A 13,187-nucleotide genomic window follows, 5' to 3' on the forward strand; every position below is an offset into this window, starting at 1 on the left:
ACTGACATATGAAGGAAGGTACATGAAATTGGCATCAGTTATGGGACTTCGACAGAACCTGTTGGCCGCTCTTTGCATACAAAAGCTTTGTGGAAGATGAGTGATGTACCTGCTTACATAAAATCAGATATGAATTCACATGACAATTTGCAAACTGTGTTTGCCACTTTGGTAAAAATAAAGGTAATTTTCTACATCAGTTTGTAAGAATCGATGAAACATGAATTTATCACAATTCATGAAAAACAAAGCTACAATGAAAACAGTGGACAGGAGACAGTTCTTCAGTTTCAAATAGGACCTATCAGTGGGAAATGTCAGACATCAGTGGTTTGGAATGTGAAAGGAATTTTGCCTATTGTCTTAAAAAAAAAAAAAAAAAAAAAAAAAAAAAAAAAAAAAAAAAAAAAAAAAAAAAAACCTCTGCATCACCTTTCAAGAAAATGCACCCTCCCTCAAAACTGTCTTGCCAATAAGAAAACAGAGGAATCTGTGATGTGAAGTTCTGGAACATCCTCCTTAGTTCCCACAGTTGGCTCCCTCAGATTTCCGTACCTCATGAAAACTCCACAAGACAAAAGTCTTCTGCTGGTCAGAACCTTTTGTCCTATTAAGAAGTGATTCGCATCTGCATAGGAGAATTTTGCAATGCTTCCACAGGTGTACTACAGAGAAGAATATCGCTGGAAGATTGCTGGTTGACGCATGGTAATGTCACAGGGTATTATGTTGGAAAATAGAAGTTTCTTGAAAATAAAAATCCTCATTTTCACTATTGGCCCAAGAGCTTTCCAGACCACCTCATACACTACCTCAGTTCAGTCATCGAAACAATAGTAAAGTAATATCACTCACTCTGACAGCTTCCAGTGTGTTGGTCTGTGCTTGCAGCCCGAGTGCCTCTAGTGGACAGAGCCGCAGTTCATGCGTGTCATCATCTGCCACTTCCTTATCGCCACGCAATTCACCAGGGTCGTCAACAACCACGGTCTCTGACGGAGTGCCGGCAATACTGCAATCCATCCCAACACTGCTGCTCCCACTGTCCGGGGAGGTGGTTGCAGCCTCCAACTTCAGATCTATTCTTGGCTTCTTCTCTCTGGGCTCTCCGGGTACGGCATCTTCCACTTCTGTTGCTGACTGCCGGTTTTCAGAAGCTCTGCTGGGTGCATTGGACTCTGGAGCAGGATTGGATGGAGGTGGCTCTTCAGGATGCGGCGGAGGACGCAGCTTCGAAGTATCCACACGGTATCGTCCACATTCCAGACCCATCGCGACACACAACACATCACCACAAACCTGCAGGACAAGAATACAACATTTTATACTAATTATTAGAGAGAGAGAGAGAGAGAGAGAGAGAGAGAGAGAGAGAGAGAGAGATGGAGATGGTCACACAAAATCAACTCTCAGTGGGGTATACTTTGAAGCAACCTCTGAAACTATGTTCTGCCCCACAGTTTTTACCCAGGAGTTTCCAGTAGTTCCGTTATGAAAAATATACGTGCACCTTCCCCGATCTTCTCAATGGCTGGATAAATAATAACTGCATTGGACAGTGTAATACAGTGCAACTGGAAAATGACAAACATGAAAACAAATGTGTTACATTACATTTGTTCGATTCGCCACAGCAAGGTAGCACGACATGTCTTATCGGCAACAAAGATGCTAATGTAAAGGGTGCAGTTCATATGAAATCTGTAATACTGCATGGTTTACTGCTTGCTGAACATACCATTTTCTCGTCATTCATATGCCTGTGTTGTAGATGTATTTTCTGGAAATATCTACATGCCACAGTAACAATCAAAGCAACAATAATGGGATTAGCCACCCATTTCTGGGAATGTGGATAGGTTACAGACAAGAAGAGATCTGAGACACCGGCCATTTTGATTGCCGCAAAACTCGGACAGAGGTGAGAGTTGTGATGCTGCATTTGTCTTCAAAAAGTTTAAGGAAACTGTATGTCAAATATCAAAGTTCATACGATAGTGCTCAGAAAGCAATGCAGAAGTTAAAAATTTGTTCACATCATGTTTACAGATGGAGGAATGGAAGGTGCTGGATAAAGAAAAGCATACAGTACACGGTTTTGGTCATTAGTTGACATCCACGATTTTACCTTAGGCCATATCCTACATAAGCAACAGAAGCAACCGACAGTGCATGACATATGGATATGTAACACTCCAGCTAAAAGTGGCAGAATCAAGTGATATGCTTAGATATCCACCGTGCAAGTGACAAACTCCCACTACGTCAACCAGCTGTTTCCATAGAACCACGTCCAAGAACTATAAAATATTTTAGTAAAAATTAGCTTTACTTAGGAAAAGAAGGCCAAAAGGAGTGCTGTGCATGAAATTCACAAAGAGAGGGATGCTCATGGATAATTTTGTAATCTGTATCATCAGCTACGAAGATCACCAGACAGATTCTTCAAATGTACAAGGATGAAAATAGATACATTTAGCTACCTCATCAATGTTTCTTATGTGACCACAAAGTTTCAGCAGCCGATAAGTGCAGAAGAATGACTGATTAAGATAAGTATGAAAAAAATGAGTGCAACGAGCAATGAGGTGTCCACAGTATAGCGGTAGCATCTTTGTTTACTAAGCTGAGTTGTCATGGTTTGTGAGTTCAGGCCCAGTTACTTCTTATAATTTCACTGACTCAACTACAGTTCTATGTACTATATTTTATATATATTCTTTACAGTGCATCTCAAAGTACAAGGGCTGTTCAATAAAGAATGATCATAATTTTTTTTATGATCATACTCTTGCACTAAAATTTAATCTTATGATAGTCTGTTACCTTAATGTGCAACAAACACGCCATACTAGTTTCATTGTTGGGATTCCTGGTTCCCGCCTGTGAGAGGCAGGCAAGGTAGACATGTTCAGTATGCCTACCACTGCAATGGAGGTAACACACGAGTATGTGGCTTTGAAATTCTGCTTTTCTCTCAACAACTCTTCATATGAGGCCTATACAATGTTACAGGAGGCCTATGGAGAGTTTGTTCTTTCCTACAGCACAGCTCGGATGTAGTTTAAAATGTTTAAAGAGAGGAGACAATCAATTTCAAAGGAAGGTGGACCCGGTGCTTCAATTACTGCTTTTACAGAAGAAAACATCAACACTGCTACTGTCATTGTCAGAGAAGACTGACGAATTACCTTAAGATCACTTTCTGAAATAATGAACATTTCATTAGGTGCCATTCATACACTGGTGACAGAAAAATTACACACGACACGTGTTTGTGCACGATGGATTCCAAGACTGTTGATTCCCGAACAAAAGGACATTTGCGTGCAGGTCTGTATGCAGTTAAAGTTGATGCTAGAGGAAGATCTGGAGTTTCTTTCAAATCTAATCACTCCTGATGAAACTTGGGTTGATCCCGAGAGCAAACAGCAAAGCTCAGTGTGGGAATCTCCATCATCACCAACCCCCAAAAAAGCAAAAGTGGTTGCTTCTGCTGGGAAAGTTATGGTCGTCTCATTCTTTGATATTCATGGAATGGTTTATCAGCATGTTCTGCACACACATCAATAACTGGATAATACTACAGGGATGTCCTGGAAACATTGCAAGTCCATATTAGGTCCAAAGACCACATTTCAGTGAAATAGACTGGATGCTGCACCACGATAATGCACGGCCGCATATTGCCAATGTTGTTGCCGAATATCTTGCAAAACTCAATGTACAGCGCATCCCTTACCCTCCCTACAGTCCGGATTTAGCGCCATGTGACTTTTTTTCTATTCCCTAACATGAAGGGGAGGCATTATCAATCATCAGAAGCAGTGGTGAAGGCTGTGGAGGCAATTTTGAAGGACCTCTCAAAAAATGGTGTCCAGCATGTGTTTGAAGACTGGCAGAAATGCTGGGACAAGTACATCGCATTCATGGGAGACTACTTTGAGAAGGACCATAAAAAATATGAGGATGAGTAAAGGTATGTTGTAAAAAAAATCATCCTTTACTGAACAGCCTTTGTAAGCTTTTAAGGTCTTGTTAAAGTGTCTTAAGTGCGTACATACATATCCCAATATATCACACATCTTAAATTCCTAATAAAGCACATTAAACAACCACGAAATTTAACTGATTTTAGTTGTGAATGTAATTCATCAGCAATCAATGTTACTGCCAAGCATTTCAATTAAAAAATAAAACAAACAACATATTTTGGAAAAAATGGAAAAGGGTCAAATGTTCTATGAAAACGTGTCCAAAACAGGTAAAATAGATTAGAGAAAAATTTGATTCGAGCCTCATTCAGCAGCACATCAAATGATTCTCTAATCCATTTTATTTCTTATAGACAAATCATTTCACACAACTTTTAACTGATTTCTTTACTATTTCCTTTTTTTCCAAGTTCTATTCAGAAAGCGTGATCTTTTTGACACCTCAGCAGTCTTCCTAGTGTCTGATGTCCTCTAAATGTCCTAAATTTTGCACTTGATTTTAAGGAAGCATTTTTGACATTTAAATATCACATTAAAGCACCTTCTAATGGGCAAAATATCTAGGCCTTTAAGAGATGAACTTTTTGACACTTCCTTTAGACAACTAGCAGCAGCTGTGCACAAAATATTTCAATTTTCCCTCAGCTAACTAAGTTTTTCTTAATTATTCGGATTACTTTCAAGTAATTAAATATTTGTTTGCAAAACTACACTTCATGCTAATCATTTGGAAACCCCATTTGTCCACTTCCCACTCTTAGTTTGGTTAGGAAAATTCAGGCAAATCTATATTGTGTGATTTATAGGAAGACTTGTTTTCTCTCCATTCATACATTTGACCAAAATGTTTTAAGTGTAAATCATATGACAAGATATGTCATCTTAGGTTGCTGCCACCTGCAAAAAATCTCATTTCTATATATTGAACCATTTATGAAATGTGACTATTTTTACAATCATATGATCCTTGATGCACAAGGATGGAACTGGACACACCAAACTCGTCTGCTAGATATAAAATCCAAAATCTCTGGGACTAACATACACTCCTGGAAATTGAAATAAGAACACCTTGAATTCATTGTCCCAGGAAGGGGAAACTTTATTGACACATTCCTGGGGTCAGATACATCACATGATCACACTGACAGAACCACAGGCACATAGACACAGGCAACAGAGCATGCACAATGTCGGCACTAGTACAGTGTATATCCACCTTTCGCAGCAATGCAGGCTGCTATTCTCCCATGGAGACGATCGTAGAGATGCTGGATGTAGTCCTGTGGAACGGCTTGCCATGCCATTTCCACCTGGCGCCTCACTTGGACCAGCGTTCGTGCTGGACGTGCAAACCGCGTGAGACGACGCTTCATCCAGTCCCAAACATGCTCAATGGGGGACAGATCCGGAGTTCTTGCTGGCCAGGGTAGTTGACTTACACCTTCTAGAGCACGTTGGGTGGCACGGGATACATGCGGACGTGCATTGACCTGTTGGAACAGCAAGTTCCCTTGCCGGTCTAGGAATGGTAGAACGATGGGTTCGATGACGGTTTGGATGTACCGTGCACTATTCAGTGTCCCCTCGACGATCACCAGTGGTGTACGGCCAGTGTAGGAGATCGCTCCCCACACCATGATGCCGGGTGTTGGCCCTGTGTGCCTCGGTCGTATGCAGTCCTGATTGTGGCGCTCACCTGCACGGTGCCAAACACGCATACGACCATCATTGGCACCAAGGCAGAAGCGACTCTCATCGCTGAAGACGACACGTCTCCATTCGTCCCTCCATTCACGCCTGTCGCGACACCACTGGAGGCGGGCTGCACGATGTTGGGGCGTGAGCGGAAGACGGCCTAACGGTGTGCGGGACCGTAGCCCAGCTTCATGGAGATGGTTGCGAATGGTCCTCGCCGATACCCCAGGAGCAACAGTGTCCCTAATTTGCTGGGAAGTGGCGGTGCGGTCCCCTACGGCACTGTGTAGGATCCTACTGCGTCGCTGCGGTCCGGTCCCAGGTCGACGGGCACGTGCACCTTCCGCCGACCACTGGCGACAACATCGATGTACTGTGGAGACCTCACGCCCCACGTGTTGAGCAATTCGGCGGTACGTCCACCCGGCCTCCCGCATGCCCACTATACGCCCTCGCTCAAAGTCCGTCAACTGCACATACTGTTCACGTCCACGCTGTCGCGGCATGCTACCAGTGTTAAAGACTGCGTTGGAGCTCCGTATGCCACGGCAAACTGGCTGACACTGACGGCGGCGGTGCACAAATGCTGCGCAGCTAGCGCCATTCGACGGCCGACACCGCGGTTCCTGGTGTGTCCGCTGTGCCGTGCGTGTGATCATTGCTTGTACAGCCCTTTCGCAGTGTCCGGAGCAAGTATGGTGGGTCTGACACACCGGTGTCAATGTGTTCTTTTTTCCATTTCCAGGAGTGTATATCATTCTGATCTCAACTTTAGTTAAATTTAATATGCAACAAAGTATGACCTAAAATCAAACTACACACAAAATCCATGAAATGTGTTTTTACTTCTGCAAACACTTTAAAAATTTCATGCAGTCATTTGCTTGCTTTTGTACTGCACAGTAACTATGACAAACAATGAAAAATTTCAGTCCTACGTCAAGCGAAAATATCAAGCTGTGTCCTATGTCAAGCGAAGATATCAAACTGTAAGATGTGGAAAGAATCAAATTTTTCCCGCCAAATAGTTTTCTTAAAATTAGATATCGATTTCATAGCAGCCAGTGCATCCGCTTCAGCACTTTGCTGAGAATACTCAGACTGTCACTGTCACTGTCGCGTGAGCTGCAGCAACAAGACTCAAACATATTTCAATTGAAACGTCGTAAGTCGTAGGGGACAACCACCAGTGGCACAGACATCACCAACCTAGGGTACTTCTGTAGCTGTACCTGTAGTCATGTTTTGTCATCTGAAGCTGTCACATGCCGTCAGTTGCTTCTGTCACTCACCTAGGACACGGCTTTAGTGGATATGTGAGTAGTCAGCATGTAGGAATTTTGTCAAACAAAAATTCTCATGACTTTCATGCAAACACTTCACACTGTCAGAAAATTGGAGTATGGTATGCTGTATCACACTGTTTGACAGTATGCCCTGTGAAACTAAGGTGGACAGTGTTGTTTAGCAAAATATTATTACACAGTTAATTTCGCTTCTTGAGGCACATGAACGTTATTGTTGTTTGTAGCAGGAGAGTGCCACTTATCATACGTCTATTGAAACATCTCATTTCTTATGCAAATTTTTGGGTGGTGACTCATCCCTGAAGGATCGCGGCACCCATGTTCTCCTGATTTACTTTCTCCAGATTACTTCCTGTGGAGCTACGTTAACAGTGCAGAGTACGAAGGAAAATTAGGGGAAAAACTCGCTTAGCCGCAAATTTTTGCACAGTTTTAAGGGGAGTGTAATGAATAACACAGTAAAAATCCTGATTGCCAGGATGTGAGCATGTGGGTGGGGGTGTTTAAAGGTAATTTTCTAAAATTTTTCTTGAATACCCTGAAAACCATACCTTCTAGCAAAAGTATTCCCCAGTACAAAATTAAACTACATTTAATTTCCTACAAAAAAGGTCATATTAATTACTTCCACTGGACTAGTAGTTTCCACATTGCAGAGGAAAAAAAAAGCAGATTATTAAAAATAATGTTTCAATGACATAAAATTGATGTTTATTGCTAAACAAAGTGCCTTAAAAACAAATTTAAATGTGTGTGCCACGTCCATGTGCAGTAAAAAGGGATAATTTGTGTTCTGGGGGTGTAACAGGGTGAGCAAGGGGGAGAGGTGGATTTTAGGAGTATAAGGGAACGAAGGTGATCAGATTGTGGTCATATGCTTCTCTCCTTCAAAGGCCTCCAAACTGAAGAGCAGGCAGCCGATTCCTCACTCTCTTTACCTCACTACAATACAAAATACAACTACAGGGTATTTCACAAAGTTATACTACTCTTTCCGCAGCATGCCTTATTAATCACTGGTGACACAGTGCCTAGCCATGCTGGGGGATGACTATTTTCCACAAAGCGTATTAACACTACGTGGAATACAGACATGAATCACTAATACTAACACAAGAAAGACTTATGGAAAGAATCTATGTAAATCTCTGCACACTGTTCTACAATACTACAGGAAAATTGATTCTTAACCACCATGTAAAGAAGGTGCAGTCTTCTTCCAGGAAATGCAACTTCCCCCAGCAAGAGTGCATCTCGCTTTTCAGTCTACAGACAGGGTATACCTCCGCAGAATTTCCTGACAAGATCTCTCAAGTGAGTAGGCAAAATAACTTTACTGAGATGGTATTTATATAGCGGAGTTATTTTCAGTTTACTGGGTATTTATCTGCATTTATTAAAATAGCTATTATGTAAAAAAACGCCCAGAAGCTTAAATTGGCTATCAGCAAAAACCAGTTCTTACTTGCCATGGTTAAGTGAGCTTTTATGTAAATTACATTCCTTGTCAACAGTGGCTGAGGAGTGATTAATGTCCAAATGTGGTGATGTCAGTGACCCATGGAATGTTGGTGGGTTGGTAAGTGTGGCATCTTGCTGCTGTCTGTCATTGACAGCATATGGTAAGGCCATGTAACTGCATTGTAGTCACATGGTGACGAATTAATGAGTGATGAGAAAGTTACCACCCATCTCTTACGAGTAATTGTGTTACTGATAGAATGCATGAAACTCTTATATTCAGGAATTGCTGGCACTTGGAGAGTGGGTTGCACTGACCCCTTGCCACACATCACCAGTGTATTTTGGAAGGTCGATCTCAATGTGTCTGCTTGATAATATTGATCCTATTTAAATCGGGAACAGTAATCTGCTGTAATGAATTGCTTGGCTTGCGTTAAAAATGTCTGATTATCCATGACACCAATGTGTGTGTATGTATAAGCAGAGAGATAAAGCAGCCAGAATCTACCCGGAAAATTTTTTCTGAGGCTGCCAAGCTGCCAGATTTGTGAATGCGCTTAGCTGTTCGAGTCAGAGTGGGGGTACACTTAACTTGACTCATGTTTTGTTTGTGGCGCATTTTTAAATTGTTTCGGAATTGTTGCAGTTCCCGCGTTCGGATACTCGTTTTTATCATCTGCTACTTTTTTTTTCATTGTATTCTTATTCTAAACTCGGCGACAAAAGGGTGCAGCAATTTGAAATCGATGGTTTATATGCTCTCAAGAAGTTAACAGTGTTTTATAAATTCTGCAATATCAGAGTTCCATGGAAGTGTAAAGATTGTATAGTGGAACATGTGCAGACCGAAAAACATAAGGACAACAAGTTGAAACAGACCAGTTTGCCAATAAAGCGGGACACTACAATTAGCAGCAGCTTTGAATCTGCAAAAAAGAAGAAGAACGAGTGTGAATATCTGGCTCAAAGAACTGTGGAAACATTTTTGGAGGTCAACATTCCACTCCACAAATTGGAGAACGAAGACTTTCGGCAGTGGATCAATGAGTTCAATAACGGTGAGCAGTGGTGTTACCTTTTCATTTAGATTGTGGCTGCAGCCTGCCTCAAAATTATTTTGGTAAATCTTCACTTTACATGTACTTTCGATCAGTTCACAATTGTGATGTCTGTACCTCTCATCTTTGAGAAAATATAGGGTGGGTCGGGGCAAATAGAGCAGAAATTAATATGTATTTTTTTTAAATTTGCAAAACTTCAAAACAAAGCAATCTAGATATTTCAATTAAAATTTATACTAATGCTTAGACTTTCCCAATTTTTTCATCTTTGTCTCCAATGTTAGGGGAAAACCATTAAAAGTTAAAATAATAATAATAATGTTAAGTCAATAAACAATCATCATAAAGGAATTCAAGTTCAAACGCTCTCTTGAATGGGAATAACCGAAAAAAAAAAAAAATAATAATAATAATGTTAAGTCTGCAACTGTAAGTTCTAATTACCACTAGTGTGTCCCACTCCTTCACACTTATAATGAATGTATGTACTGTAGGGCTGTTAGGAACATACCTAAACTCAGCACTACATACACTGAAAGTTTCACGAAAATCTAATTAGTGAACCTCAAAAAATGGTATTAATTTACGCGTAAGAGCTGATTGTTACAAATCCACAACTTCTTGGTACCTTTAACTTGCTTGGTTTACTGTTTATAGACCATTGTTCTAATAACCTGGTGTTCCAATTGCCCCAGTCCCCCCCCCCCCCCCCCCCCCCCCCTCCTCTTTTGCTCTTGCGCAGTATTATATTATTTTAGAAGTTCAGATAACTAACAGACTATTCTTTTTAGGTGCTGGTAACATCCCATGTGTTAAAACAATGAGAGAGACTCTGTGCCTTCAATACAACATCAAAGGAAAACTGAGATAATAGAAAAACTAGCAGGGAAAGATGTTGCTATATTAGCTGACAAGACCACTGATAGAAGAGGCCGTTGTGTTTTTGTTGTTTTGTTGAGAACTATTGAAGCTTGGAATGAGCAGAAACTTTTTGTGGCAAGTGTGAAAGTTCTGGATGTAGCAAACTCGACACAATGTGCTCGTGCTATTTTGGGGGCTCTTCAAACATATAATATACAGTAGACTTCAAGAAAAATATAATAATTCCAATCCCAAAGAAAGCAGGTGTTGACAGATGTGAAAATTACCGAACTATCAGCTTAATAAGTCACAGCTGCAAAATACTAACACGAATTCTTTACAGACGAATGGAAAAACTAGTAGAAGCCAACTTCGGGGAAGATCAGTTTGGATTCCGTAGAAACACTGGAACACGTGAGGCAATACTGACCTTACGACTTATCTTAGAAGAAAGATTAAGGAAAGGCAAACCTACGTTTCTAGCATTTGTAGACTTAGAGAAAGCTTTTGACAATGTTGACTGGAATACTCTCTTTCAAATTCTAAAGGTAGCAGGGGTAAAATACAGGGAGCGAAAGGCTATTTACAATTTGTACAGAAACCAGATGGCAGTTATAAGAGTCGAGGGGCATGAAAGGGAAGCAGTGGTTGGGAAGGGAGTAAGACAGGGTTGTAGCCTCTCCCCGATGTTGTTCAATCTGTATATTGAGTAAGCAGTAAAGGAGACAAAAGAAAAATTCGGGGTAGGTATTAAAATTCATGGAGAAGAAATAAAAACTTTGAGGTTCGCTGATGAACATCAACAAAAGCAAAACAAGGATAATGGAATGTAGTCTAATTAAGTCGGGTGATGCTGAGGGAATTAGATTAGGAAATGAGGCACTTAAAGTAGTAAAGGAGTTTTGCTATTTGGGGAGCAAAATAACTGATGATGGTCGAAGTAGAGAGGATATAAAATGTAGGCTGGCAATGGCAAGGAAAGCGTTTCTGAAGAAGAGAAATTTGTTAACATCCAGTATTGATTTAAGTGTCCGGAAGTCATTTCTGAAAGTATTCGTATGGAGTGTAGCCATGTATGGAAGTGAAACATGGACGATAAATAGTTTGGGCAAGAAGAGAATAGAAGCTTTCGAAATGTGGTGCTACAGAAGAATGCTGAAGATTAGATGGGTAGATCACATAACTAACGAGGAAGTATTGAATAGGATTGGGGAGAAGAGAAGTTTGTGGCACAACTTGACCAGAAGAAGGGATCGGTTGGTAGGACATGTTCTGAGGCATCAAGGGATCACCAATTTAGTATTGGAGGGCAGCGTGGAGGGTAAAAATCGTAGAGGGAGACCAAGAGATGAATACACTAAGCAGATTCAGAAGGATGTAGGTTGCAGTAGGTACTGGGAGATGAAAAAGCTTGCACAGGATAGAGTAGCATGGAGAGCTGCATCAAACCAGTCTCAGGACTGAAGACCACAACAACAACAACAACATGATAATATTAAAACAGTGACAGTGCTAGGTATATAAACAAATATGTAGACTCCTTGAAAACAATAATAAGTGATAGTTTAATCCATGTTCAATGCTGGGCACATAAAATTAATGTAATTGCTAACATTTATTCCAAGGAACTTAGTAAGTTAAATACTGCAATCAGTTATTTAAAGAATGCTTTTTTAAACACCAGGAAGAGAAAACAACATAATCAGACAGCAATTGGCATTCACTCGTTCGGCTTTACTCTTCTCAGCTTGTATAGCCCTGTCCCCTTTTGCCTGCACAAAAGTTTATTTCTAGATGCGACGAGGATTCCCCTGACAGAGACTTCACATACACTATGCACGCACTCAAAAATCAACTTATGACTTTTTTCCCCATGGGACCAAACTGATGATGTCATTGGTCCCTAGGCTTACACACTACTTAATCTACCTTACGCTAAGAACAACACATACACCCATGCCCGAGGGAGGATTCGACGAGGGGGGGAGGGGGGGAGCCGCGCGAACCGTGACAAGTCACCTCAGACCGCGCGGCTTATGATTCATTCAAAAACCAACTTATAGAGTGTGTTCACAAACCAACAGGGATGTGCATCAAAATCATATTAGTAATCGATAGAACCAACATGTGCTGCATGCTAGGCGCTTTGTGAAACAAGGTTTTCTCCCCTCAAGAATATGAATTTGGCACCCCTCCCCCACCCTCACAGATCAGGGCCCGCTGCGCACACGTGAATCTGGCAGCTTGGACGCGGCAGTAAAATTTTTCCCGGTTGCATCTAGCTGCTTGCTGCGACTGCTTGCACAGCCAACAGCCCTGTTTCTGTAACCAGAAACGGGAGTAGGTACTACTCATACGCAACTCAACTGCGCATGCGCATGAGCCCGCTCGTAACTAAAACGAATCTAATGTAAACAGCTGTGACGTCATGCTCATCGGAGGCAATTTGTTGTTCTGAAGCATTGCATAGTCTTCCTAAAACCTTTGACACATTTTGCTGTTGGCAAACGCTTGTATGAGCACTGTGTTTTGTTGTTGTATATGGCACATTTCCCTTGCAATTTATGTTTTATTTTCACTTTTTCCTCGTTAATGTTTTATTGTTGCAGTATTATTCTGCAGTAGCGGGATTCAGTAATATCCTTTGTTGGAGTATCGATTCTTACCAGTCAAAATTACAAAAATGTAACTGAAAACTAAAACAATGAAAAATTTCTGGAATTCTAAAAAAATTCCCGGGTCTTTCCCGGTTTTCTCCCGGATGAAAAAATTCTCAGGTTTTTCCCAGATCTCCCGGTTGT

At 41.1% G+C, this 13,187-nt stretch overlaps 1 protein-coding gene across 2 annotated transcripts in view; it reads right to left on the reverse strand.

Moving 5' to 3' along the window:
• The window catches only part of LOC126425005 (uncharacterized), a 131,923-nt gene that overhangs the window by 19,571 nt on the left and 99,165 nt on the right, over positions 1 to 13,187 (reverse strand). For both annotated transcript variants that reach the window (XM_050087905.1, XM_050087904.1), the window contains exon 10: positions 856 to 1,299. In XM_050087905.1, coding sequence (XP_049943862.1) covers positions 856 to 1,299 — 444 coding nt within the window. The remainder of the gene's footprint in view (positions 1 to 855; positions 1,300 to 13,187) is intronic.

The sequence above is a fragment of the Schistocerca serialis genome, chromosome 10 (genome assembly GCF_023864345.2).
Source record: "Schistocerca serialis cubense isolate TAMUIC-IGC-003099 chromosome 10, iqSchSeri2.2, whole genome shotgun sequence".
Lineage (NCBI taxonomy): Eukaryota > Metazoa > Arthropoda > Insecta > Orthoptera > Acrididae > Schistocerca > Schistocerca serialis.